The sequence below is a fragment of the Odontesthes bonariensis genome, chromosome 10 (genome assembly GCF_027942865.1).
Source record: "Odontesthes bonariensis isolate fOdoBon6 chromosome 10, fOdoBon6.hap1, whole genome shotgun sequence".
NCBI classification, from domain to species: Eukaryota; Metazoa; Chordata; class Actinopteri; order Atheriniformes; family Atherinopsidae; genus Odontesthes; species Odontesthes bonariensis.
This window is the reverse complement of record NC_134515.1, coordinates 32,753,857-32,780,955: the sequence shown is the minus strand read 5'-3', so window position 1 is coordinate 32,780,955 and position 27,099 is coordinate 32,753,857. Positions and strand designations below refer to the sequence as shown.

Genomic DNA, 27,099 nt, shown 5'->3' with positions numbered 1-27,099 from the left:
GTTTCCTTAGCTAGTAAATTGTTTTTTTGAATTGGCTCTGTGTGAATGAATTGGATTATTTTTAAATTAATTTATTGGATTATGATTACAATGAATTGAACTCCAATTAGCTTGAGTTAGTATGATATTTGTAAATTGGCACTATCTATATATATATATAACACTGAATTGAAATCCACCAAAGGAATCCTGTGGATTTACAGAAAATCTAACAATGATCCGACATCAATATCGTACTTCCTCTTTCTATGTGTTGCAGAGCTTAACTTGTGTCATTATTAGGAGCAAAACCACTGTTGCTGTAAATCCTCACTAGAGCGACAAAGTTAAATTATTCCACAGCTGTACATAGTTCCCAAAAAGAGCCATAATTCCTCCTGCTTAAATACAATGAACCAGACTGCAGTACTCAGGTGCTGCAGGACAAGAAAAATAAAAGATCTGTATCTGTTGCCCTGTTAAAGACGAGACGACTTAGTCGTCTCCTGAAAAGAAAAGCAACAAAATACAACTGATTCCTTATGTTTTAAAAAAAATCCACACCAGAAAAAAAGAAACTTTTTTTTTATTAATAATCACCACAACAATGACATCAGCACAATTCTCCCTTTTGTTCTGCTCATCTGAATGAAATCAAGATCATAAAATACGTTAAATAAAAAGACAGGTTATGTACATACAATCAAATTATTTTAGTATCATACACACTTTGCGCTGTCATTGCAACATAAAATATACTTAACAGTTTTACCCTAACACATTTTGTGCAAAAAGTTTGATGAATTCTGTATTCGTTGCCAAAAAAAAGTTTTTCTTAGCCTACTCAAGAAATTATTCATTATCGTACAACAAACACTCTCAAAGACTCTTCAAAGAGTCCCATGATTAAACACCCTTTTTCATACCTGAAATTATTTTGAAAAAAAAAGTGACAGAGTGATTATGTTTTTCTGTTAAAAAAACATTTACAGCCAACACAATGGCAGTGAAATGAAAAATAAGTAATGTAGTATGACGTGATTTTTATGTGCTGTAGTGAGTTTTATGACAGTGACAATATTTACATGGCGTTTAGTTGTAGCGATTTGATCCCTTTTTTTTTTTTTTTCTTCTTTTTATTTCACAGCCGAACTGTGGAGATAAGCAGCTGTTAGATGTCAGGGTGTCCTGGACATGAAATGGGGCACCAGGACGCTGGTCTGTTATGGCTTTAGGTCACCGTTACAGTGAGTCATCATGCAAAGCTAGAAGTGTCGTGGATGCTGGCATGCCTGAGCAGACATTTTACAGAATGTCCCCGAGGACTTGCAGCCTTGTTGGGTGCCCCGGCGGAGAGCTTGGCTGCAAATAACCAGCTCTGACCAGACTCCACAAACACTAACAACTCAGGGTCCACACAAAAGACACAAGGACAAATTCAACATCAGACACCAGAGGTCACGCTAAAATAACCCACCACACCACCTCCACTGTGCTGAGCTGTAGCTTTGGGGTTGACGCATCAACAAATACACATGCTTGCAAATGTGTTTTGAGTCTAGGCAGTAAACCATTTTCAGGCATATAATTTAGAATCCACTGTTTAAGGAGATCATGAATCAACGGCCCAGTGAGAGTTCTACGTCAATCTCAATTTTTCACAATAAAAATAACTGTACATTCCATGGAATTTAGAACAAATTGGTTTCCAGCCCAAATAACAAAGACAAAACTCCTACTTTTTTAGTTAATGATATTACTTTTCACATTATAAAACATGCACAAAGCACTGCATAATTTATCGAACCATCTTCATTGATCATATTCAGGCTGAAAAGCTACAGGACGCGTACCTGTTTCCATTTTTTAATTCTTACTGCTGACAGGACTGCTAAAATTAATTTTTACCAAAACCAGTTGAATCTGGTCAGTTTAATTTAACCTACAATTCAGTGCAGGCATTCCCTTCACAGAGTCGTCATGGATCAGTCCCTGCATCAAACACATGTAACAGTTAATACTGCTTTTTCCACTGACAAAAACTCCCCCTCTCAGTAAACAATTAGTAAACAAGTAAACCTGCCAAAGAGTTTTTCAGAACAAATTAAAGGTGATAGAGCCCTATTTGACCCTCTGTTCAAGCTGCAGGCTTTGCGAGATGAAGATTAGGAAATCTTGCTGTTCTCCAACAGTAAACAAGGATGGAGACTCTGTTAAGCTCTTAGGAGGTCAGTTTGGAGTAACTGGGCGGAGAGAAGCGTCTTCGCAGGTACTTGAGGATGTAGAGGGGCAGACAACTCACTAGCGTGATGGCGGTCACCTTCCACAGGAATGATACTGTCGTGATGAAGTACACATCTGGCACACATGACAAAATAGATACAGAATGATGGAGAATATGTAGATACATTTCAAAGAATAATTGAACAGTTTTATGATCTGTGAATATGATTAAATGATTACCCTAACCCTACTATACCTGCAGCTCTCTTAGATACCCAAGTCATTTAAGAGTTTGTGTCCCATTTCTTTATCCCATTGTGACACTGACAGCATTCCTGACAGAAAAGCTTGTGTCCTGCACTAAAACATCTAGCTCTCCATGTGACATTGTTCCTCCTGGTCTGCTCAAGAAAGTCTTTCCCATGCTGGGACCTCATATTCTCAACATAATTAATAGCAGTTTGACATCTGGCAAGGTACCAAAGGACTTTAAGCATGCGGTTGCTCATCCTCTTCAAAAGAAACTTGGTCTAGAGTCATCGAACTGGACTCATCCAACTTTAAGACCCGTCTCCAAATTGCCTTTTCTGAGTAAAGTACTGGAAAAGATTGTTGACACTCAACTAAAAGACTTCCTGGATCAGCACAAAATGTTGGAGGTATTTCAGTCCAGTTTCAGGCCATACCACAGTACCGAATCAGCTCTTTTAAGCGTTTTTAGCAACATTTTCTTAGCAACTGACAGTGGAAACCATGTACTGCTTGTACTTTTGGATCTTACTGCTGCCTTTGACACAGTAGATCATAGTATCCTGATTTCACGACTGGAGCAATAGGTGGGAATCACAGGCTCAGCTCTGAAATGGATGAAGTGGTACCTCTCCGATAGAAGCTTTTGTTTGAGGATTGGTGTTTCTACCTCCTCCAGTGCTGACCTTCCATGGGGTGTGCCGCAAGGCTCTGTTCTTGGGCCTCTTCTTCTTTCCCTGTACCGGTTGCCACTTGGAACTATCCTATATATGGGATCTCATTCCATTTATATGCCGACGACTGTCAAATTTATTTCCCCCTCGGGCAGTCTGAAGTTCACTCTATTTAGCCCCTTCTTGACTGTGTTCGGATTATCAAGTCGTGGATGGGTCTTCACTTTCTGAGTTTTAATGAACGTAAAACTGAAGTGGTTTTATTTGGTCCCGATTTTTCTATCAGTACCCCTTGTGCTGATCTGTCTGCTCTGACCCCACATTTAAGGTCTGTTGTCACCAACTTAGGTGTAAAAGTTGATGCTGCCCTTAGAATTGATAACCACATTAATGGTGTAGTTAAATCATCCTTTTTTCATCTGAGGCATCTCTCTAAGATCAAACCTTTCCTTTCTCAACGTGACTTGGAATCAGTAATCCATGCTTTTATAACCTCCAGGTTGGATTATTGTAACTCTCTTTTAACAGGAATCAGCTAGGTCATCCAGTACCGCCTTCAATTAGTGCAAAATGCTGCAGCACGATTTTTAACACGTACGAAGAAACAAGAGTACATCACTTTGCGCTGGCTATTTATTACAGGATCAATTTTAAAGTTCTTTTATTTGTTTTTAAGTCCCTTAATGGCATTGCTCCAGCTTATTTGTCTAACCTGCTGCACCCCTACACCCAGTCTCATTCCCTCAGGTCAGCAGACCAGATGCCGCTAGTGATTCCCAAATCACAAAGGAAAATGAGAGGTGATCGAGCTTTTTCCATCTTGGCCCCAAAGCTGTGGAACGAGCTTCCTTTGCACACAAGCTCCTTCAATTGATGTTTTAAAATTTTAAGTTTGAAAACACACTTTAATTCTTTGGCCTTTAACCCAGTGTGAGACTGACATTAATTTTACTGTTAATTCAGTTTTTATTGTACTATGTCCTGTCTGTTTTTAGATGATTTTAATTTCTCTCTGTTTTTAGTGTGCAGCACTTTGGTCAACCAGGTTTGTTTGTTTTTAAAGTGCTATATAAATAAATATCGTATGGTATTCCAAATTCCGAATTTTCCAAAATTCTAAACTTTTCTCACTTGGCAAATGTCTCAGATTGTTCTTTATTCACAGTGTCAATGAAACCTACATTTCCTACAGCCATAAAGGTGTGGTTTCCATATGTTGAAAAATACTCTTACTTTTCTGACGACTTCCTAAGTGCACGACTCAGATGTGGCGGGGTACACCCTGGACGGGTCACCCGTCTATCAAAGGGCTACATTTTTTTTTTCCTTCAATAAATATTTTCATCATGACTTTATAGTCTCAGTCACTAGTTTCATGTCTTTCATGCCTTTTCATGAAACATGCTCACTTGACCAAACTTTTGATTGTAAAACACAACAAAGAAGGGTGTTCTTCAGGCTGGGCAAATTGTGATGTACAAGTTGTCACAGTCTGGTTAAAGGTTGCCCATACGGCTGTATGAGTCAAATGGGAAGGTGTCTATAGGTTCTAAGTCAGTTGTTTGTAATATCCTGATTCAAAAGTCCACTGACAGGCAAGCTCACAATGATAATGTTCATCTTTGATGTAGTCAATGTGAAAAACAATGTGATTGTTTTATCTATTGATTTTTTTTTAAAATCACATAATTAAATATTTTTCTCTTAGAAAACAGAATAGGGACAGTCTAAAAAGAAGACTGAAGTATGTTTTACACTGTCTTTTCTAAATTTCTCCACACATATCTATTTTTATAGTAAAAATAAATCCCAGACTTTTCTATAAACTTCCATACTGTGTAGTTTAGTTAGCTATTAAAGTAGTCTTGTTGCCTCTGAGCCATATACATATAGGCATACTGACAGCATTAATTGTATTTTGAATTAGCCATTAACAGTGTGAAATCAACTGTGACTGGATTACTTTGATAATCAGGTAAACTAATTATTAAGGATTCTCAGGCTTGTTCTGGTGTTACAAGTAGAAAGTGTTTTAAACTACTGTAAATGCCTCAAAGAGATGTGTTTCACAACTTCTACTACTGACCATATTAAACAGCAGGACACAACACAATAACTTCCTGTCTCTATCCCCTCACACAGTATCTTTGCTTCAAGTTGAAAAAAAAAATAAATAAATAATTCTCTCAGGAGTTTCTCAGGAGTGGTAACAGCATTGACCCAGACTGCTTTGAATGCAGGGGACAGAAAAAACAAACCTTGGAAAATGTCCAGTAAAGTGTATAAACTGCACATGTAGCAAAATAACCTCTAAAGTCTATTCCAGTCTGACTTCAAAAGGGAGAATAAGTGTCCAAAAAGGGCTCACTTGACCACATGCCAGTCATGATTGTCAGTGGTCGAGATTGTAGGTTGAAAGTGGAGCTCCACACCCCAAATAAAGCTCAAAATAAAAGGTTTGGAGAGCTCTTGGTCAGAGTACTGTGTAGGTCATGGGTCTTAATATGGCAAAAGTAAAATGGTTTATTTCTTGTGTTTGCCAGAGTAAATAGGTATCCAATAACCTGGCAACAAACAGACTGAAATAGAGAAACCAAAAGTACACTGCTGCTTGTGCTATAAAAGGTTTTGTTTCTTTCTGGCTATGAATGTGTTCCTATGTGACAGTGGGCACATCACTGTTTTTGTGGACATTTCTACCAAAACACACCTTTAATGCAGTAAACACATAAACCTTCGCAGCTCACAGGAAACTAACCAAACTGTTGGCATTTCCTCTCTGATACAACAGTGTGCCTGATCCTCAGGCACACAAGGACACTTTGTTAATACATTCACCTTTATACTTCCTAATATCCAGCATACCACAGCTTACTGTACACTGGAGACACACTATAAATGAGCAGCCCCCCCTTACTGTTGAATGCTGACGCACTATTTCAAGGCCGGCCAAAGCACAATATCATTATTCAGTCAACAGTGAAATAATGCAGGCATTTGTTATCTTTTCTCAGTGAACCGCATTAAGTGACAATGAGTTTAATTAGTTACAAGTTTTTGAGTGTGTTAATGTTCACTTACCTATGAATTCATGCAGGAAGACAAGCGAGGCAACGTAACATGCCAAGCTCAGGAGCTCCCCAACTATCATTAGCCAGTGCCACGTCTGAATGGTGAGGGCCACCATCAGCAACTCAGTCAGAATAAGGGAGGTAAATGAAATGGCAACAATATGGACAAACTCTGACTCAAAGAGCAGCAGTGCTCCATACATGATGATGCTCCCTATGGAGAAAAAAACAAAGAATGAGTTAAAAAACAAACAAAAGAAAACATCCCAAACAAATTCTTCATGATGCTATGCCATTGTGATCTGACTGTTCATTTGTAAGTGACTTTTATTCAAGTTTCTTTTGTGAAGGGCATATAGGGACTAGGTGTATAATTGCTGTAGTATAATCTTGAGTTGAGTGATTAATACTGGATTCAACCTCAACTGTTAAGTCAACTGTTAAGTCAGTAAAAGTGAGTCGGTAAAAAAACATTCAATTTCTTTGTATTAATTCCCAAAACCAGTTCAGATTCTTTAAAAATGTTTGTAAAAACTTAACACAAATTTTTGTCAGTTACTTGGTGTCCATTTATAACCCCCCTCCCTCTTTTTAAAAGGTTATGGGAGGTGTTTTTTGGGGGGAAAACATGACAGAAATGTCACAGCCCACAAAATCCCTTACCTAAAATATGAAAATGACACGAAAACATTTGAAGATTTTTGCTCTTATTGTAAATTATTTCCATTGCCCTTAAGTAATCAAAACGAAACAAACTAAAGAAAAGTTGATAAGCCGTGCCAAGAAAATACCGGATTGATGCAACACTTGTGTCACGTCACATCATGTAGAAGGTAAAAACCCACTAACATCACTCTGGGAGCAAAATGGAGAAATGTGCATATCTTGGATTAATAGGCTAGTTGTAACTTCATGTATAATTTAGTCAAACTAAGTCCACCAATGCAGACCAACACGATCATGGATGCTGGATTTTACCGTGCTGTTCCACAGTAAAGATCAGCTTCTCCGCGTCCATTATTCCCTGAGTGATGCTGACCTGTTGCTAACTAGCTTGTCAACAGGAAGCAGCGTTTTCATTTCAACCAATAAGAAATGTTTAGGGGCGGGACGCCGCCGTGAAATGTCGTCCAAATAGAGACAGCGTGGGCGATTTTATAAGGGGTCGGCGTCATCGCTGGACGGAGCGACATCGCTCGCGGCATGTCAGGACAGGCTGATTGAAAAGTACGCATTCTAATCACTTTTTATCAATCGCTGTCAGATGATAAAAGGTGTCAGATGAACAACCACATATGACAAAATACAACTATTTTCTTTTATTACCATTTTTTAGTAAAAAAAATAAATAAATAAACTAAAATGCAGAAATAGTATGTCTAAAAGTATATTTTATCAATAAGTAGTTTATCGAAATACCTTTAGCAGCAAATTAAGTAATTGTTGTTTTTATGACATTAGTTACTCAAATCATGTAGGAATTTTAGTGGACTCTCTTTACTATGTCACTTCAGTTCATTGAGGTTTGCAGGCTCTTCAAATGTCCCACGATAGCGTTTCAATAAGGTTGAAGTCTGGACTTTGACTGGGCCATTTTTCAACACTTTCTTTTCTTTTTCAGCTATTCTATTGTAGATTTGCTGATTCTTGACATCACTGTCCTGTTGCATGACACAATGTTGATCGTAAATCAATATGGTCAGCTCAATGACAGCAAAGTACCCAGGTCCTATGACTATAACACAAGCCCAAAACATCAGCCCACAATCGTGTTTTGACAGTTGGTATGAGGTGTTTGCACTGATATGCTGTTTGGGTTTCATCAAACATGGCATAGTTCATGATGATCGAACATGTCAAATTTTGTCTTTATGTCCAAAGGACAATGTTTTCAGATTTTTTGCAGTTTGTTCAGATGTATTTTTGTAAACCTTGACTGTGCAACCATCTTCTTTTCAGAGAGAAGAGGCTTTGTCCTGGCAACCCAGCTTAACAAGTCATACTTGTTCAGTCTTTTTCTAATTGTACTATAATGCACTTTAACATTTAACATTCTAACTGAGGTCTGTACAGTCTCAGATGTTGCTCTTGCAGTTTTTGAAATTTCTCTAAGCATTGGAGTAAAACTGTTTGTAACTCTGGAATAATTTTCACTCACTGTAGTAGATTGACTGACTCCAAATTGTTTGGAAATGGTCCTTTAAACCCTTCCCACATTGATGTGCAGCAACACTTGCTTCTCTAAGAAGACTTTTATAAAGATGCTCACACTATAATCAATAAATCAATTATGTTTAATTAGCAGCACCTGTCTGCATTTTGCTCTTTCAATTCATATGGGAGCTGTTCTGGGAGGTGTACTTAGTTTTTCACAAACTGCTTTTGCATTTTGGTTTAGTTTTTGTAAACTGAATAATGACACTGCTATATGTAATGTGTCGTAGTTTACCTGAGGTAGCATCTATCTCATCTATCTAATCTTTAAGACTTCGTAAGGACAAGGTGAATTCTTTATTATGTCCTGATATGTAAAACCTCTAAATTAATAGACTGTGTACTAACTTTGTCAAAGAACTGTATGTAACAGTTGTATGAGTGTACTGGAAGTTGATGATTTAGTATTATTATCATCATTTACTCATATATCAACATATATATCATATATCATGAATAAACTCTCTTACCTTGATATATACTTATTAAGACCCATACTAGAAATGTCTTAAAAGAGAGTGGTCGACCCTGTGAAAAGAAAAAAAGACATTATACCCCCATATCGCTCTATAGCATACTGTAAAATGTGTGATTGCAGCAGTGTGAGCATTCATCAAATACCTTCAACAGATCTTTATATAGTTCTGGGTACAGCATGGCAACTTCTGACTTGACATCTTTGTCCAGCACCAGAGAGAAGACAGGGAACATGGTGTAGGCAGTGGAGTAACTGGAAGAGACAAAAATAAGGGGGAAAAAAAAAAGATAAAATGGCAAATGTACAAGATTGTGCATAATTTCATATTTTCCTCATCTCGCATTTCAACAGTGCTTCAACACAGAGGAAATGCCAGGGAAACGAGGCAGCCAAATACTCTCTTGATAAGTCATCACCATTCAGAACTTGTATCTCACCCAATAATCAGGAACCCTTGGTAGAGTGGGACTGAGGCAAAGTAGAAAACAGAGGAGAAAACTGCCTGCAGAAACAGAAAAAGCGAATGATCAACTTTCATTCTTTTTTTATATCAATACCCAAATGGAATAGTACACAGTAAAGGTAGACAATCTCAAGCAGTACTTTTTAAATACAATAAAAATAAGTCACACCATTAAATCCATGTTTTCAGCATAGAAATACAATAAAATCGGCATGGATCATTACCCCACCTTTGTAACTAACAAATCAAAAGGTAACAACAATGAGCTAAATCACACACATTAACAGCAATCATCCTTACTCAACCACAGTGCTACTGAACCAGCGTAGACTGACTAATTCCAGATTATAAATTAAAAAAAAACTTGTGGATGATGCCAGTAGTGAGCTGTCAACTAGTCAGCTACCAACCACACAGGCCCAAACCAGACAGTTGCAGCTGTGGTTGGTGTTAATCTGAGACATGTGGGGCCTCCCTAAAATACAAAAGTTCATAATACAATGAGTCATGGGCTGTCCCTCCACAACAGGGGCTGAGGTTGGACTGGACCATGGGAATGGATAGTAATTGCTGTCAAGTGTTGGGGGTCCACTTAGAATTACGCAACAGGCTGCCTCCTCTGAGTCATTGTGGACCCCACCCTTCCATGACAATCCCTAAGATTTCTCTCTGCTTCACACCAATTGTTTCCTTCTTACATGTACATTTTTAGGTGCTCTGACCAACAATTACAAATATCTCCCCTTCTAGATTGCATTAAACTCAGAGGTTTGAACAATCAGATATTTTACATTATATTTCTACAGCTTTGACTTAGATGATTAACATGGAAAAGGTTAAATAGACTTTCCTAATTCTTACTTTTCAAATGAAATGCTGTCTTGTACAAACTGCAAATCACTGAATCAGTCTTCAGTCCATGGTCACCTCATGACAGCAACAAAGTCTATGCTCATTATTAAATATATATCGATCACTCAGTCGCAATAAATGAATAGCTACACATTATAACATATTGTTTGCCAAATGGGTATGTGTAATAAATGTTTCCATTGCCTTTTCCCTGCAGCTCACATTCCAAATTCTTAAAGTTGTAAGTAATGAAACATCTATGGTTTGATATGTATTGGATTCACATTATTAAGATCAAAATGAGGAATATCCCATTCTTGCTTTAAATTTTGCAAATCAAAACTGTCAAAAAGTGGGTAAAATCAAATAGAAGAAATACTTGTAATTTAAAATTGAATTCTTTTAAAGTAAAAGAATCTTATTGTAACTTATAAACAAGCTAAAATAGTTCAGTGTATCCATACCTGCATGGTGCTGATACACAGGCTCCTATGGATAACAAACTGGCTGAGGGCTGCAGATCTTTTGTAGCTGTTCCGACCGTGAACCATGAGGAGACGGCCTAAATGTTTGAACTGAGTCACAGAAAAGTCGGCAGCCAAAGAAGCTTGCTTTCCTTCCTGTCAAACATACACCACAGAAGAAAGTAAGGACATGCTAAAAAAACACATTTGCTGACCTGAGAGCATGAGTGTTTATCATGAAGTGACAAATGTATAGTTCAGTTTTTTTGGAAACAAGGAATCAGACAGCAGGTCGATCAATATGTGCCAGAAATAGCCTATACAATACAAGGTGAATGAATTCTATAAATTCGAAAACATAATGGAGTCAAAAATTCAGAAAGTGCAATGTTAAATTTCAAATAAAAAACAGTGGCATAAAGTTTTAGTTTTTTTTCAGCAAACATTTGTATCATATCTATAAATAATGGAGTATCTAGAGCTGCTCAGTTAGTGCTGGTGATTAATTTTCAGTCAGTAGTCTGAATACTAAGTTAACTGGTCTCAAGTAAGCAGTCCCGGACCAACTCTGTCTGTGCACGAATGGTCCTCAGCATCTTTTCAATATTATGTCTCTTACATTTTGTGATAAAAATTGAAAGGTGTAGTAAAAAAAGCCTGAAACATGCCAACTCTACATAAAAAAAAACAAAAAACAAAACACACTATTAGAAACCCTTTAGGTACACTATTGCTGCAGCAGTTTCCTTCCACAATCCAATCACTTTCAGATTTCAAGGTGAACTGAAAAATAAAACAATTATCCAAGTTTCTATTGCAGGAAATATGATAGACTTGAGATCTGTCAAGGGATGATCTTGCCTTTGCCTAATGCATCCTGTGATTGGCTCATACTCCCAGTATGCTATGTACGGTTGTGTAAAAAAATAAATAAAGTAAAAAAAAAAAAAATGTAGAACATCTTGACTGCTCTTGTAAGAATTAAGAGGGCAAGTTGCACCCAAGTGCTGCAATCAAATCACTTGATTAATTGGTTATTAGCAGGTGTGAACACCTCTATTCTCTGCCATGTATTAACAAAATGCAAAGAAGGACGGGGACACCAGCAATGATCTTAGAGAACCAATTGTTGCTGCCTATCAATGAGGGATGGGTTATAAGGACATTTCCAAAAAACTTGGATTCCATCTCTCCACAGTGACAAAGATTATTCACAAGTGTAAAATATTTAAGACCTTTTTCAATCTTCCCAGGAGTGGATGTTCTGGCAAGTTCACCCCAAGGTCAAACTGTGAAATGTCCTGAGAAACTGCAAAAAAATTGCAGGGGTGATGTTTTGGGCTTCCTTCGCAGTAACAGGACTTGGGCGGTCACTCAGTGGGGTTACATGGCACTAAAAGGATCAGATAATTGGCTAAATTACAATAAGCCTGAGTTATTAAGTTCATGTAGACACCTTAATCAGACAAGAAATTGGATCGGATCGGATTACTCGCGATCGGATTAAGACCCAGAGATAACTCGGTTGAAAGTCAAAATAAACGTGCTTGTAGACGGGTGAAGCACGTAGTGAATTAGACTTTGCGTTCTGCGCATGCTCGAGAATGCGTCGTTGTGCATCGCGTTTGTGCAATAAGCATGCTCATCACAAACGAAATGTAGAGGGACGTAGCTTCATCTTGCTGTTCGTTCGCCATTTTCTCGAATACGTGAGTTTGTTGTTGTAGTTGGTGGTGGTGAAGTGGTCAACTGGAAGTGGCTCTATTAGCAATAGTTGAAATGGGTACAGCGCCACCTATCGTATCGGAGTATGCCCTGCTTTGTGCTTATGATTCGATTCATTCACCGCCATATATCCAAGGATAATTACCCTTGCTCAAATAAGGAGCAACTCAGTCTTATTGTAATTTAGTCAATAATCCAATCCTTTCAGTGCCATGTAACCCCACTGACTGTGTTGACTGTGAACTCTTCTACATCTGTTTCACAGCTAAACGTGGCACAAAGTGGGTCATGCACACTGCTTCTGCATTTTGGTTTACCTTTTGTTATATAAATAACAGCACAGTGAAATATATTATCATTAGTATTGCTGATGTGATATTCAAGTTGTATTCACCTTGTTTTCTCCTCTTTACAGGTCAGCTTTGTAGTAAGACTTCACAGAATAGCTCAGTACTTGTCATATTTTGCTTTTGTGCTTTTTCATCAACAGTTAAATGATAAGCTTGGTACTATTTTGATAATGGTCCAGTCAATATCCAGATTAACGTCATATGAAAACAGAGAAACATCTAGCAGGACTCTTCCCAAAGTTAAAAGAGAGCAGGGACAGGGAGAATAATGGCTATTAAAAAAGCGGGATGATGAGAAACTCTTTCTTCCTGTCATCTTTGTTTCCTCAACTCAGACAATAGATACTTATAAAACATGCCTCTACAACTCTCTGAATGTGAGAGAGATCTTTACAGGAAATACAAAGCAAAAATCCGTGTGTGTCATGTCAGTGTGAGGCGTTGAGATGGAGAGAGCCTTACTTTTCCCTCCACTCCCACGCCACAGTCAGCTTCCTGGATCATGCTGACATCGTTTCCTCCATCCCCTGAAAGAGAACAAAGCCACGGAAGTGTCAGGATTCACACCAGTATGTCCCCAATTCTAACTGTTAGTGAAAGTACTTTATAAATGAGACACTTTCTTAATTTGGCCTGATCAAAGCCCCTAACAAATACACCTTATAGAGCTGGGACTGATACACTTTCATTGCGTCATGGGTCAAAGTACAGAGGCTGAAAGGGGGGGGGGGGGAATTGATCCAACGCCGATGCGGTGAGGTAGTAGCAGAGTCAGAACAGCCTGCCGTTTGGGCAGCGTTGCTGACCTTCTCACTCTAACCAACAGTGCTGTCATTATTCAGATGACTTAGCAACACTGGTTTGATGTGTGAAAGGACACAACAATGAAGAGTTAAGTCGCCTCTGTATGGTTTGTGTTAATTAAGAGGAAGAACAATGGCGGGTTAATGAGGAAATCTCTTTTTTGCAAAGAAAGCGCAATGGATATATGAAGGAGACTTCAGGGATCAACGAGACATAGAAAGGCAAATTGAACATCAGTTTAGTATTTGTGAGATAAAGAAAGAAATGAAAAAAAACTTGCCATTCAATAGTTGAATAAAATCACACAGAAAATGTTTAAACTGATTACATAAAATTATTCAAGCTGCAAACTGGAAATGCTAGTGAGATGAGTACAGCAGTTAGTTGCTGATAATGTCATATGTGCTTTGAGCTTGATGTAAATAACAAAAATAAGGAGAAAAATGTTGAAAAAAAATACACAGTTAGAAAAGAAACTAAAATTAATCTGAGCTGTATAGACTGAATCTCCCCACGATATAGCTAATGGACTGTTTCTATTGCCTACTCACCCACAGCACAGGTGAGCTTTCCTGTGCGCTCTTGCAGCAACCGGACTATCTGTGCCTTCTGAGTGGGGGTGCATCGGCAGCAAACCACAGCGGGACACTGACATGCAAGCTCCATGAACTCATATTCATAATATTTCAGGCAAACCTGAAAGAAACCCAGCAGAGCGGATAGGTGAGGAACTTAGATCACCACATAAAGCTGTTAGCTGGGGTCTCGAACGCCTCAGCTTAACTTACAGTTTAACTCCAACTGTGGTTTAGAAAGGGACTCTAACCACAGACACCACTTCCATAGATGCTACGATGGATGTGATATTATCATATATCACACAGAAAACATGTCACAGTTTCATAAAGATAGTCAGTCAGTTGGACGAAGATTGTGCACAAACAACTCACACACACACACTCAGGCACACTTACTTCAAGTGAGTCCCCAGATATCACCAGAGCGCAGTCATGTTTTCTCCTGAAAGCGTTGAGCTCCAGGTGTGCTTCCCCTCGTGTTGTCACCTATGGCAAAGCAAACCACATTTTGAAACGGACGCATATGCAAGCGTATACACAAAAAAAGAAAATATACAAAGAAAACTTCTCAGGGATAACCATCTGTCAGACTGCCTGTTCCTTGCCCTGTTTTTTTTTTGTTTTTTTTATAAATCGGACACAAGTTTATCAGCTAGTTTCCCTCCAGCTGCAAAGTTGGCTAACGTTATAGCAAACAAAATGCTGCCAACATACAACTACTTCAATAGAAACTGATAGGAAATCTCTAATGAATAACAAAATGTTGAGCTGAATATTTTTCTTTCATCAAGAGGAGGGTTACAGATCAAGTCGAGCTAGAATTACAGCCCCAATCCTGAGTGCGGCACACTCAGCAAACATGAGCATGTACACATGATTTTACGTTTGTAAGACTGCTAGAGCTGGAGTTGAGAAAATAGCGCTTTACTGCCATTTTCACACCAAAATAAGTGTGACTGAACTGGTTTATCAAATGTGGGTAAATCTGTTAAAACAAGACAATTGTATTCTTTCCAGTCACCAGTAGTAGCATGTTTATCATTGTGGGTACAGTGTAATCTGAATCAGTCCAGCAACTAAAACTACCTCCCAGGGGAGAAGCCTATAAGTACAGAATAATAAAGAATAATAAAATAATGGCAATACACTATATTCTATATGCTGTGTGGAGTGCAATACATATAAAAACAAAAGTTTTAAACATCAGATAATCATGATTTTCTGTGACAATTAGGCAAGTTTACCACAAACATCAGCCACAAACATCACGACTGAGAGTGAGGTGCTAGCTGTTTTACAAACATCAGTCCATGAGTTGTTGCCGTTTCAGAGCCTTTATCAGAAGTTATGGTCGTTAAATGTGCGTTTCTGTCAAGTAATGTGAGCTGTGTCCAGTCTTGTTGTTCCAGTTACAGCACCCTTATTGAAAAATTTGTGTGTACACCCCGATTCTATGTTCCCATCAATGCTGATCACAACTAAGGTTAATAAAAACCTGCGCTCTCATTTGACACAGGACTGAATGCCAATTAAAACACTTTCACATTGTACTCAAAAGCCAGACGTTAGTGGGTGTTGAAGGAGTTTCTGTCCAGCAGAAAAAGGGCACACATTTCTGGCATTGGACTCAATGCAGACAAAAGACAGATGTTGAGGTTTTTTTGGCCATTGTGAAAGGGGCTTTACCAAGTTGTAGCTTTGAATTTAGGTAAAAGAAGTGTCCATGCAAAATATTGTGATTCCATATCTAATCAGTTTATCCAAGAGTCCAAGTCAAAATGTAAACGAAATTTACAATTATGTGAACTACCGTGAGGATGTAACTATAACTTTTTTGGCTGAAGACAGGAAAACAAACATTTGTATGATGATGATTATGTCAAGTCATTGCCTTATGATTGGCAAAGATTACTGGAACAGTCACAGACCCAACTGTTGTTCAATACAATGACCTGAGGTCCAATATTATAAATCACACCAGACAAAAATATTCTCAGATGTATTAGAAAAATATTTACAAAAAAATGTAACTAGTTTTGTATTTAATTTGCTGAATACATCACTTCAAACAATACTTTTGAAAAACTATAACATATATTTTGCTGAGGGTCAGTAATATTATTGCCCACCTAATTGAAGACTGTATTTTTAGGAGACTGATAATGTTATTAACAAATAAGTGCCCTTTGATGATAGTGTTTTACACATCACTTTTCAAATATTTGCTTACTGCTCATAAAAGCTTAATAGTTTGAGTCAGAATAAAAGCTAAATAAAATTTTGAGAGGGAAAATAGCAAGAAGGAAAATATACTGCTTAAAAAATTCCTAACAATTTTGTCAGGTTCAAATATAGACATCCAAACTGTCCAAAAATGCAGCATTGACAAGACATGGTGTTAATGTGTCAACAAGAGCCACACTCTGGCATGAATATCCTTCAACTGCTGACTATTCATACGTCAATCCAGATCAGGCCATTGGTTGCCACCAGGAAACTAATCCAGATGTATGCGTTGTCGGCCTAGTCAGCAGTCCCCTGTCCGCTGGGACAGAAGTTTTCAAGCTGTGCCAACCATTGTTATTCTCTTCCAGTAACCACAGTTGTACGCAAGTTGTAACCTTCCTATATGGCAGGCGCTCCTTCTACTCTGGCATGGCTCCAGATGGGAAGGCAAACGGGGGACTATCAAAGCAGCTAAAGAGCCTGAAACCTGCAAAACAAATTAGGAAATGAGCCCTTTGCATGTTCCCTCTGGGAGTGGTTCAGCTGGTTTCTCCTTTCTGTTTGAGCGAAAAGCTGTTTGTTCTTTCTGACAGTGGCTTGGATACTTTTACTGGTGGGAGGAGATTTATTCAGCTGTGGATGCTGGCTTGGGCTGCATGCATAGTGTGTTGGGCTGTATGACCACTAGGTAATCGGCCTTGGTCAGAAAGCATGGTGCCCGTGAAATGACAGTCAGAAAAATGGAAACTGGACCGAGATGAGCTTGATGGTAAAACAACTGTAACTCACTTCATATGGGCTATAGTTTGGACATAAGAACAAGAAAGGTCCTTGTTCTGCACTTACTGGTCTGAAGATATGGATGTCCTGGTTGCGGGTGATCAGATGAGCGTTTTTAGCAGTGCATGTGGCAGTTTCAAGTTTGTCTCCTGTCAGCATCCAAACCTACTCAAAAAAGCAGAAAAAAAAATGTAGTCGAAAGAAAATGTCAATTTATAAAACGCAGTATGTACATATGTATGATAAGGAATTCCACTACATTAAATTTCACAGTTGAAACACTAATCAACCAAAGAAAAAAAAAACACCCACTTGACTGTGTATTATAAGGTTTTATCAACTCAGTACCCATCTAACTTAAGGGGGACAAATTCTGAAGGTGACATCTTCTGTGCTTCAGGACATATATTTAGGTGTCATAAGATATTTTAAACTGAACAACTCTAAAAAACACAACCTTGACACTTTGTTTGGGGTCTATTGAATCTCATTTAGCGATTGAGATTTGAAGAGAATTTCAGCTCTGAGTCAATGTATCGAGTCAATTCATCTCTATCCTGACAAGGAAATCTGACAAATCTCTTATTTTTTCATGAATGCACCATCAGCTGTTCCACCATTACTGAAATAGTTAACTTAGGTGAAAAGTAGCCATTTAAGCGACAGTTTTTAAAGGCTAGCATTTTAGAGGCTGAGACAGTATCTTTGCAGGTCATGCGTTGAACTGTTCCTGGTTGTCACTGCACCATGAGCATTTTTGTCTAAAAAGGGACAGGTTTTTACTAGTCAAAACTCACTTGATACTGTACTACAGTCAAAATTGCATCACATAATGGCTTCATTAACATTGGGTTTCACTGTTTGTCCATTTAAGCGACAGTTTTTAATGCTAGCCTTTAAAAACTGTCGCTTAAATGGAAAAACGGTGAAATGGACAAACAGTTCCACTAAACAAGCTCTTGCTGCCTGATTATGACAAAATATCATCTTGAATAATGAGATTAAAAGTCAAGGCTGATGATCTGAATTTGATTTCTGCTACTCACAGTATGAAAATATTCAAGTCAAGATTCAGCAGAATCATACATTTCCAGACAATCAGTTTCCCTGAAACAAACTGAAACATACACATATGTGTATATACACACATATACATTATGTATACATATATAATGTATATGTGTGTACATACAAATATACAATTTCTTTTCTCCAAAAAAACATGGGCAGAGAAAATGAAATTTCATTCATGTAGAAATTTCACAGGCAAACATCTAAAATCTTCTGTCTCAGTTTTATGACAACAGTAGACACTTGAACAAATTTTATTGATGCAGGTAAATATGAAAACCACATGTCCCTGTTTTGTTTCTATGTTCTGTTGTCTATATGGTCACCCTCCGCCCACAACCCAGACCTTGATGCCTGCATTGCGTAGGATCTCTAGGGTGGGCCTGACATCAGTCTGGAGTTGGTCCTCCACCCCAGTCAGACACAACAACTCCATCTCCATCTCCAGGCTCTCAATCACTGTGGCCACTTTCAGGGAGCGGTCATGGACACTGAGCTTGGCTTGGACATAGCGTGCCTGGGGAGCAGAACAGGTATAAGGATATTATATGTGAGAGATTAGAGATTACAAAAAATATGGTAGAATAACTGCAAGACCAAGGAAGAGAAAAGATCAGGAACAAACAAAAATATATAAATCTGTGCACCAGCTGTGGAGGTCATGACAAACTGAACAGAAAATAATTGAAGCCAACACCAGATACCAGACTCTACAGTATGTATCATTTTTCTAATTTTAGCACACTAGATAAATACTTAACTTCCTGTTCATATGTGTGTACCATCTAAAAAATAATGCAAATTCTTAATAAAATAAGTTTTCATATAAATTGCACATTTCAGGAATAGCTTCCCCCCATTTTTAAAAGCTACAAATTTTTACAAAGCTGAACGCACAGAAGAGACATAATCAATTGGTAAACGCCCATCTTCAGTGCTCCAGCTCCAGGGCAAGTTGTGAGTGAGATAAAGCAAAAACAATCTGCGAGTGACTCATACAGGAACACAAACTCTGTGTGTGACTCAGTTGGTGACTCACTGCTGCCCACCAGCTCTGCTCACTCAATTATACACTTCAGTAATGTGCCTGGGGCTAACAACTGCAGGGGAGTCAGCCCTGCCCTGCTCAAACAATGAGTTAAGCCTTGTGTGTGTGGGAGGGTGGGGTGGAAGGGCTGGAGGGAGGTCAGAGGTCAGTCTGATTACCAAATAACACACTTTGACATTTAGAAACACTTGTCTTCCCAAAATATCAATCTGCATTTGCACTGTTTGTCAGTCAGCAGATGTTAGATGTAACTGCAGCATGAAAGATATCTATCACAATGTTGGTTTCTTTAGCTGTTTTAAGCTGTAGAGAAAACACAGGTCAGACAACTACCTTCTTATAGTAGAGCATGGATATTAGACCCAGCCCTCAGCTCAGCATTAGCTTGTTTTGTATGCTTACCTCAAAATCTTGATACTGTTCCTCTGTCAGTGACTTTTTGGAGACCACAAGGACCCTCAAACCTTCCCTCGCCATGTTTCCACACTGGGAAACAGAAAACAACATTTGTAATCAACAGTTAATTAGTCCTAGAGTTATTTCAAATATTAATATCACAATGTCTGCAGTCATTTCTTGTGATAAAGAGAAATGTACCTCCTCTTCCAGCCAGTCATTGTACTGGACGATGCCTGCCATCACCACATCAGCACCCTTCATGTAGAAAGTTATCTCTCCAGTCGATTCATCCTAGAAAATAGCGTAAAAAATACCTGACAAATGTTTCACTCATCACAGAGCAATGTTTCTCTCCATACTCATGTGAGCCAAAGTATACAACACCCATCTATGATTGTGTGTTGGCTAGAAATGCAAAACCTATTTGGTATTTGAAATAGCTTTAAAAATATTGTCATAAGGAAGTCTAGTCAAATTTTAAAATCCCAGGCTTCCTGAGTTACTCAGCCAACAAAAAAATTGTTAGTCATCAGAGTTAGTCATAGGTCATAAGGTGAGGTTTTTCTCAGATAACATGCTTTTATACAATTGCATTTTACTTTTTCTGTTCAAACCAATATTAAGTACGACTGAACAACTGTTAATGATCAATATTGATAGTAGCTCAAAGTAATATTTAGGTAATGGGGAAAATACAAAACCTGTGCAATTCTTTAGCGGCACATACTAAAGTAAAACTGACAACAGCAAATGCTAACAGAGGAAAGTATTATGCAAAAATAATTTAACTCACTCGCACTATAATGCCCATCCTCTTGCTCTCATAGGTGAAGGGAAATATCTGAAGGATCGTGAAGTTCAGTATTTGGCCAGTAGGTGTCCGCAGCTGCATAGAGGACTGGTCTCTTCCTACTAGAGTCAACCCAACACTCTCAGTCCACTGCACCAGCGACACCTATCACCACCATAAAGAAGGGCTTTAGAAGACCATCAGAATAAAACACTAACACCGCATATAGAGGAAAAAAGGTGGATAGGCTTCAGTATTTTATGTAACTGTTGACTCTGAAATTTTTAGGAGGAGAACACAGGAATGGTAAAAAAATTACCACTGCTTAGATTTTTTTTTATTATTCTCATGGCAAAAAGCCTTATGTCAACATGATGTTCCAATTTTGCAAGAAACAATCAAGTCCACTTTGAAGAAAGAGTGGGATGTCAGAGAGCACAGTGACAATTCAGTCTTGATCAATAGCTCAAGCATTTTCAGCACTTAAGGCTATTGATTAAAAAAAATGGGAGGATGTCCATTTCTGAAATGAAAACATTGTTTCTGTTCGATCCTTTCTGAGGGACACAACAAACCTCATCCATTTATATAATAATAGCATGTGTGGGTGGGGGGATGTGTAGGGGGCAGTAGCATTGCCCAATAACTTCCAGAGCAGAACCTGGATCAGAGAGCCAATTCATCATCCATCTACCGACAGGACAAATAGCAAAGGGGCCAAACGGACACGGATGAGATAAACAAGATCGATTACCATGATCCAACTCTAATTAAAAAAAAAAGTTTGTTCCAAAATTACTTCTTTTGCACACATGTGCCATGTAGTCTGACAATACACATCAGTAAAGCTCTGACTATTTTGCAACTTGTCATCTATGTTAGAAAGTATGAAGCTTATTTACACAATCTAGAAATATTCACATTGGGAGAATTCTTGGATCGGGTGTCTGCAACAATAGCACAATCATATAAAAGCAGCATTTAGGCCGAATGTTACGAACTGAGCTGATTAATGCTGTGACTAGCTAGCATGACTCAGAGGCACTGTCGAGTTGAGAAGTTTTTCCAACAGCTGAAAAACAAAGTGGGTAAGATATTAACCGTCCCTTGTGAACTAAATCAGACATTAAGCATTTTAAATGTAAAATATGCACAAGGTTATTTTAGATTATATAAATGAGGAGCATAAACTATTGTTTAAAATTTGCAAAGTCAAAGAGGTATAGTGTAGTAAAAATCTTGCATTCAATAGTCGCTGACATTCTGTCCAATGTACCCACAATTAAACCCAGATCTATTTTAGGACTTCCTGAGGCTGCAGTTAAACCAACTGTATCTGTCTAGATTGTATTAAACCAACAAAATACCCCTTTTAGTTCTCAGAAATTTAAAAACAAGAGTATTAGGCAGTTGGGATGTTTAAAAATTTTTTTTTTTTAAAAAAGGCCAATTTCCTACTGGCAATATAAACCATTCATCCTGGTTTAGTTCTTTAATTTTACCACATAATACTGGGCTATATGAAATGTGCTATCAAAGAGGAAAATCAGAAGGATAAGTGCAATGAGCTGGGGAACACATTAAGGAAATCCGTATTTATAAAGCAGGAAATGGATCAAGTCGAATTCAAGGACATAACTCTGGAATACAACTTTGTATAATGGTATCCCTTCCAGAAATAAAGAAAAAAAAGACACGATAATGGCCTTCACTGACAAAAAACACTCCGGCGTTGACCAAATGTTTAAGTAGTCAAAATTTAAAGCGGAAAGATCTCCATATACAGTATGATGACTTACATGTGCATATGAGAGTGTTTACTTTGACATAACCAACTGAATTCTATTTCGTTGGTTATGTCTCACAGCAGCTTATTTTGTTATTGTTTAATTTTTTAGCACTTTGTATTCACACATCCTTTTTTTGATGAAGCTTAAACACCTAAGATGAAGTAACAATACCTAAAACATACATTTGGGAGGGACTTTAAATCACTGAAGATATATGTGTTTTACACCTAACATTTAAATTGTTTCATTGGAATTCAAACCAAGATTAGAATATATTTCATCTTAGTTATCAGCAACATTTTTTTTTTTCACTCAGTCAATAAAGAATAAGAAATACAAGAGTGTCTGTAAAGATGGGAGTACAGGTTAATGGTTCTGTGTCCACTTCATACCTCATCTGGGCTGGATGCCTGGTAGACCCTGCATGTGTCCTCATAGTGCTGCTCAGCCTCTGCCTGGTCTGTCACACCGTTGGATTCGTATACGGGCGTCACATTGTGCACCAGTGCGATGGCCTTCACAGCCTCATGAACTCTACTGCTGATGGTCTTTCGGACCTTAGTGGCCGCTGGAGCCCTGGAGGCTGGAAGGTCATGATTGGGCTGCAGACAATTGCAGAAGGTACTGTGATCACTAGGAGGGTATAGAGTAATCTGAAGGGTTAGACAACAGTCTCCTCCACTGGGACACTTTTACTATTTGTCAGGATTTCTATAAAAGAGGGGTATTATTTCACCCAACACTAGTGACACTTCAGTAGTTGTGGTGATAGTGGCCTGTAAACATAACCAGCTGTTTAGAGTAAATATAAATCATTTGTTTTTGCACTATTTTTAGAAGGCTGTGTCCCAGGGGTTAATGGTAGTGTCATTAAAGAAGTCCTGTCAGTGCTTCACTTGTGGGCTGATCCTATTTCCTGCTTCTCTAACCTCTGATGTCAAGGGGACAAAGAGTGTCATATGAGGTCAGGAAGCATTCAAGCAAACAATCAATGCAAACTGATATGTTACTTCAAACAATGCTCATGTCTGTTTATTTGATCCCTTCCCAAACTGTTGGAAATACAAAACATTTTTTCTTCTTCATAAATATTGTAATTTAGTTTATTTTTAGTCACTTTTCTTCTTTAAAAAGACACACAGCATTGCATGGCTTCACAGATGTTTTTTTTACCTGTGTATAGGCGCTAAACACGTGGCTCTGTACTTCATCCATAGAGTCCATCCCATATGCCACAGTTCCAAGATGGAGGCGCCTGAACACCATTTCATTTTGAGTAAGAGTACCTGGTAAAGGGTACATAGTAGGTATTTAAAAAAAAAAAAAAAAAAAAAAAAAAAAAACATATTAGGGAAGCCTGAAGCCTTTGACACGACATACAAGCTCTGCATCCTCACACTTACTTTAAAAGCATTTTTTGCCAGTATATCAAAAAGACTTCAGGGGCACGCACACACATTACCCTGACCTGCAGACCCCACTGGCCTAATCGCACTCTGAATGTGGAAATGGCTGATCATTTTATTGGGAGAGAGAGCTGTAAATCTGACATGTAACACCTTACGCCTGAGGAAGTGCAGTGGTGGAGCTGTTAGGCTCTAAATGTGTGTATGGATGAGAGACTTTGCTTTTTTTTATGATTTAAGAATCCAATAACTCGCAGGTCTCTTGGAGCAGAGACCCCCACCACACAGCAGCACCCCCAGGAAAGAAAACAACTAAACTCTGTGCTATAACCTCTTAATTTAGAGCTAAACCTGCTGCCCTCAGTGGTGCTTTTGGTCATACAGCAATATGTGTGGAGTGTAACCTGTTTTGTCGGTCAGCAGGTAAGAGATCCGCCCAAGCTGTTCAGGTATGGTACTTGCCCTCACCACCGTCCCTGGGATTTTGGAGTCTTTCTTAATCATCCAACTGAAAACCATCTTTCCCATATCCAGATTGACTCGCAAACTGCATCAAATAACAAAACATGTCATTTTTATCTCCTTACATAAAACATAAAATATAACACTGCAGATTGTAAATAAGAGAATCTCAAGTCTTACCTAATGGGCACAATGTGAGAGAAGAGAAGCAAAAAACGAAAGATCTGGAGGTACCAACGGCCAGCAAAGTGCTGGAGGGCCACCATGACCAGCGACACCACAACCAGGGCACCAAACAAGATCTTCGTCAAACAGTTCACCTCCAGGTCAAATAAACCCACCTATCAGGAGCAATGAAGGCAAACATTTTGAGTCAAATGAACGTCAGCACAAAAGATCTGTGTATGTGCAATATATAGGTCTAATAAAGCCAACAATGTGATCTAATTAAAAGTCTAATTGATTATTCAAATCATCAAATAAGGAGGAAGAAATCCACAAAAAACATCCAAACAATACACCTTTATGAAACTCAATGATCAGATGTTGCTGCTAAAGCTCTTGTCCACTCCACTGTACCTTGTGCCTTGGGTTGGAGGTGTTCATGACACTGCGCAGTTCCTTGCCTGTGTAAATCACTACCCCCACCACTGTGCCTGCGGTGAAGGAGAGGAAAAGACCAAAAACTGCCTCAGGTCACTATAATAAAGCTACAACATAAACCATAGTATGTCAGAAAGATCTTTTCCAGACTTATAATCCTGACATGAAGAGACATTTTCAAATGAAGAATGTCAGATTTCTAATTGCATAATTGATAACACATGTTCTTGTGGGTTAAAATGGATTTACTCTCCAGCAGAAGAAAGACACTTTTTTCTACAATTATGGTTAACTTTCCCAAAGCTATCTATAAATGAGCACAGCGTTGGTCTGCCTAATTATTTTTTTAGTGTATGTTTAGTTGGACAAGTTATCAGATTAACAGTTACAAAGGAAAGAATGCCTCAGTAAAGCAAAGACTGGTCCTGGTCACTTCCTGGATATTAGCAGCTTTATGGGTGCACCTCCAGTCGGACATTTACCAGAGGCAACAACAGTGCTGGCCCACAGGGTGTTCTCAATGCTGAGACTTTCATTAACTGGTGGGTCTCCATCCTCCTGTAACAGTTGATAAGACAAATATACAGAATGTTGAATGATGTCAGGTAATTCCTGTCTATATTAATCAGGGGTTTTGCAATTCAAGTGCCTTTCATATTAATGTTCTTGCCAGATTTTTGAGACCTGGTGCAAGAAAAGTAGCATAGGGAGGGAAATAGAAATAAAAAGAGTTCTGATTAAAAAAAAAAAAAAAAAAACATGTTTGGGTTTTAAATGTTATGAATAGGAAGAATACAATTTTAGTGAAATGGTGCATCACTTGGGTATTTAAAACATGATTTGCTACTGACGCTTTAATAATTGAAAATCAGTAGCAGGAAGGATGCCTTAAATCACTTTAATTTCTTTTTAGACAGCAAAATCTGTTGCCTGTCTTATAAAACTCAATAAAAACAAGCAATGAAGAAAATTAAGTTAAATAGGGACTCTTGTGTTATTCCTTTTAGATCACATTCTATTTGTAAAGCATTTTGCTGGAAATGAATTTAGTCATCCACACAATTGAATACACACTGAATACAAAATGGGTTTGCCAGATTATTACTACTACAGTAAAAATATTTTCAATAAATCGCTCCCTGGGAGGGAGTTGTGACATTTGTTTTTGATGAATCAGATTTAGTATGAGAATAAAAATGTTGAAAACCATGTTGAAAAAAATTCAACATGGTCACATTCAGTGCATTATCCATCAAAATGATCTTTTGAACTGAAACTGATTGTTGAGCACTTTTAATTGTATTTGTATGGTTTTGCACAAAGTAGCAAGGAAAAAGAGTGATCTTTGAAAGAGGTAAAAGACACAGATGTTCCTTTCTCTTTCTGCATGGTTTACCTAATGCTACTGTACTCTGGACTGATATCTATCAGTATTCATTCAAGACATGCTTCAGAAATATTAGGCTGCTCACATGACTCTGAAAGTAAAGCTGCTTATCCATCCTTTAGACCTACATTGTGAATTGTTATGTCAATATAAAAAATGTTTGATATATTGTAAGCACTCACCCTAGTGAAAGTTCCAATAAAGTTATGAATATCAATGTTTGGCTCTTCTGCATACACATACGATCTGATTTGGAGAAGGTCCTGTGTAACAATGAGAGCAAGGTTTAGGATCAGATAGATGAAAAGAGCAATCAAGCCCCGCAATTCCCAGTGAGTTCATAGAGTTCTAAGAAGTTAAAAGGGTGTCCAGGCTTGTGCAATATTTATTGCTTTTTCTAATTTTTTAAGTTCATGTTAAAAAGTATCAAAATATATACATTTTTTTTCTCTACAGTGCCAAATGTTTCCATGCAAAAATTCAACATTTAAATACCAACAGTGTTTTATCAAGGATTTTACATTTTATGCTGTGAAACCTGCTTGATACCAGTCAATGAACAAACTGCACATGAGATGACAGGAATTAATGGAAACATTGTCAAGTGAAGTGTCTGGTTTCCCCCTTGACCAACAATTCAAAATCTAAAAACATTTCATCCACAGTCCTAAAGAGAAAAGGAAAACAAGGATATATTCATATTCAAGAAGTTTTTTTAAACACTTATACTTAAAAAAACAAACAAACATATAAAACATATACAATTATTGTGAGTTACCAACTTTTTTGTTGATAGCAAGAAGTATAAGCCTTTTCATCTGTGCTTATAACATTTGATAAAACATCTTACTCTTTGGTAATATAAAGGTAATAATTCCTGCAAATTCATTCCTTCAGTCCTCATTCATTCCGCCGTTTTCAGTGTGATGCAGTTTGCGCTAAACTGGTCAAATACAGCAAAACCTCTTCTAAAAGTTAAGGCCTGCAGAGTGACTCTTCAACCTTTTAGTTTT

General features: G+C 38.0%; 1 protein-coding gene across 1 annotated transcript in view; it reads right to left on the bottom strand.

Annotated features, from left to right (window-relative positions):
* Nucleotides 1-547: 547 nt before the first annotated feature.
* atp9a (ATPase phospholipid transporting 9A) overlaps nucleotides 548-27,099 on the bottom strand; it is a 37,053-nt gene continuing 10,501 nt past the window's right edge. Inside the window, exons 8-28 of the mRNA XM_075475310.1 lie at nucleotides 26,269-26,349; nucleotides 25,182-25,257; nucleotides 24,676-24,752; nucleotides 24,277-24,437; nucleotides 24,039-24,181; nucleotides 23,402-23,514; nucleotides 22,621-22,830; nucleotides 20,442-20,603; nucleotides 19,847-19,939; nucleotides 19,652-19,735; nucleotides 18,548-18,718; nucleotides 17,197-17,295; nucleotides 14,521-14,610; nucleotides 14,098-14,242; nucleotides 13,205-13,269; nucleotides 10,668-10,823; nucleotides 9,326-9,390; nucleotides 9,032-9,140; nucleotides 8,881-8,938; nucleotides 6,207-6,410; nucleotides 548-2,337 (exon numbers count right to left, since the gene is read on the bottom strand). Coding sequence (XP_075331425.1) covers nucleotides 2,201-2,337; nucleotides 6,207-6,410; nucleotides 8,881-8,938; nucleotides 9,032-9,140; nucleotides 9,326-9,390; nucleotides 10,668-10,823; nucleotides 13,205-13,269; nucleotides 14,098-14,242; nucleotides 14,521-14,610; nucleotides 17,197-17,295; nucleotides 18,548-18,718; nucleotides 19,652-19,735; nucleotides 19,847-19,939; nucleotides 20,442-20,603; nucleotides 22,621-22,830; nucleotides 23,402-23,514; nucleotides 24,039-24,181; nucleotides 24,277-24,437; nucleotides 24,676-24,752; nucleotides 25,182-25,257; nucleotides 26,269-26,349 — 2,499 coding nt within the window. The 3' untranslated portion in view covers nucleotides 548-2,200. The remainder of the gene's footprint in view (nucleotides 2,338-6,206; nucleotides 6,411-8,880; nucleotides 8,939-9,031; nucleotides 9,141-9,325; nucleotides 9,391-10,667; nucleotides 10,824-13,204; nucleotides 13,270-14,097; nucleotides 14,243-14,520; nucleotides 14,611-17,196; nucleotides 17,296-18,547; nucleotides 18,719-19,651; nucleotides 19,736-19,846; nucleotides 19,940-20,441; nucleotides 20,604-22,620; nucleotides 22,831-23,401; nucleotides 23,515-24,038; nucleotides 24,182-24,276; nucleotides 24,438-24,675; nucleotides 24,753-25,181; nucleotides 25,258-26,268; nucleotides 26,350-27,099) is intronic.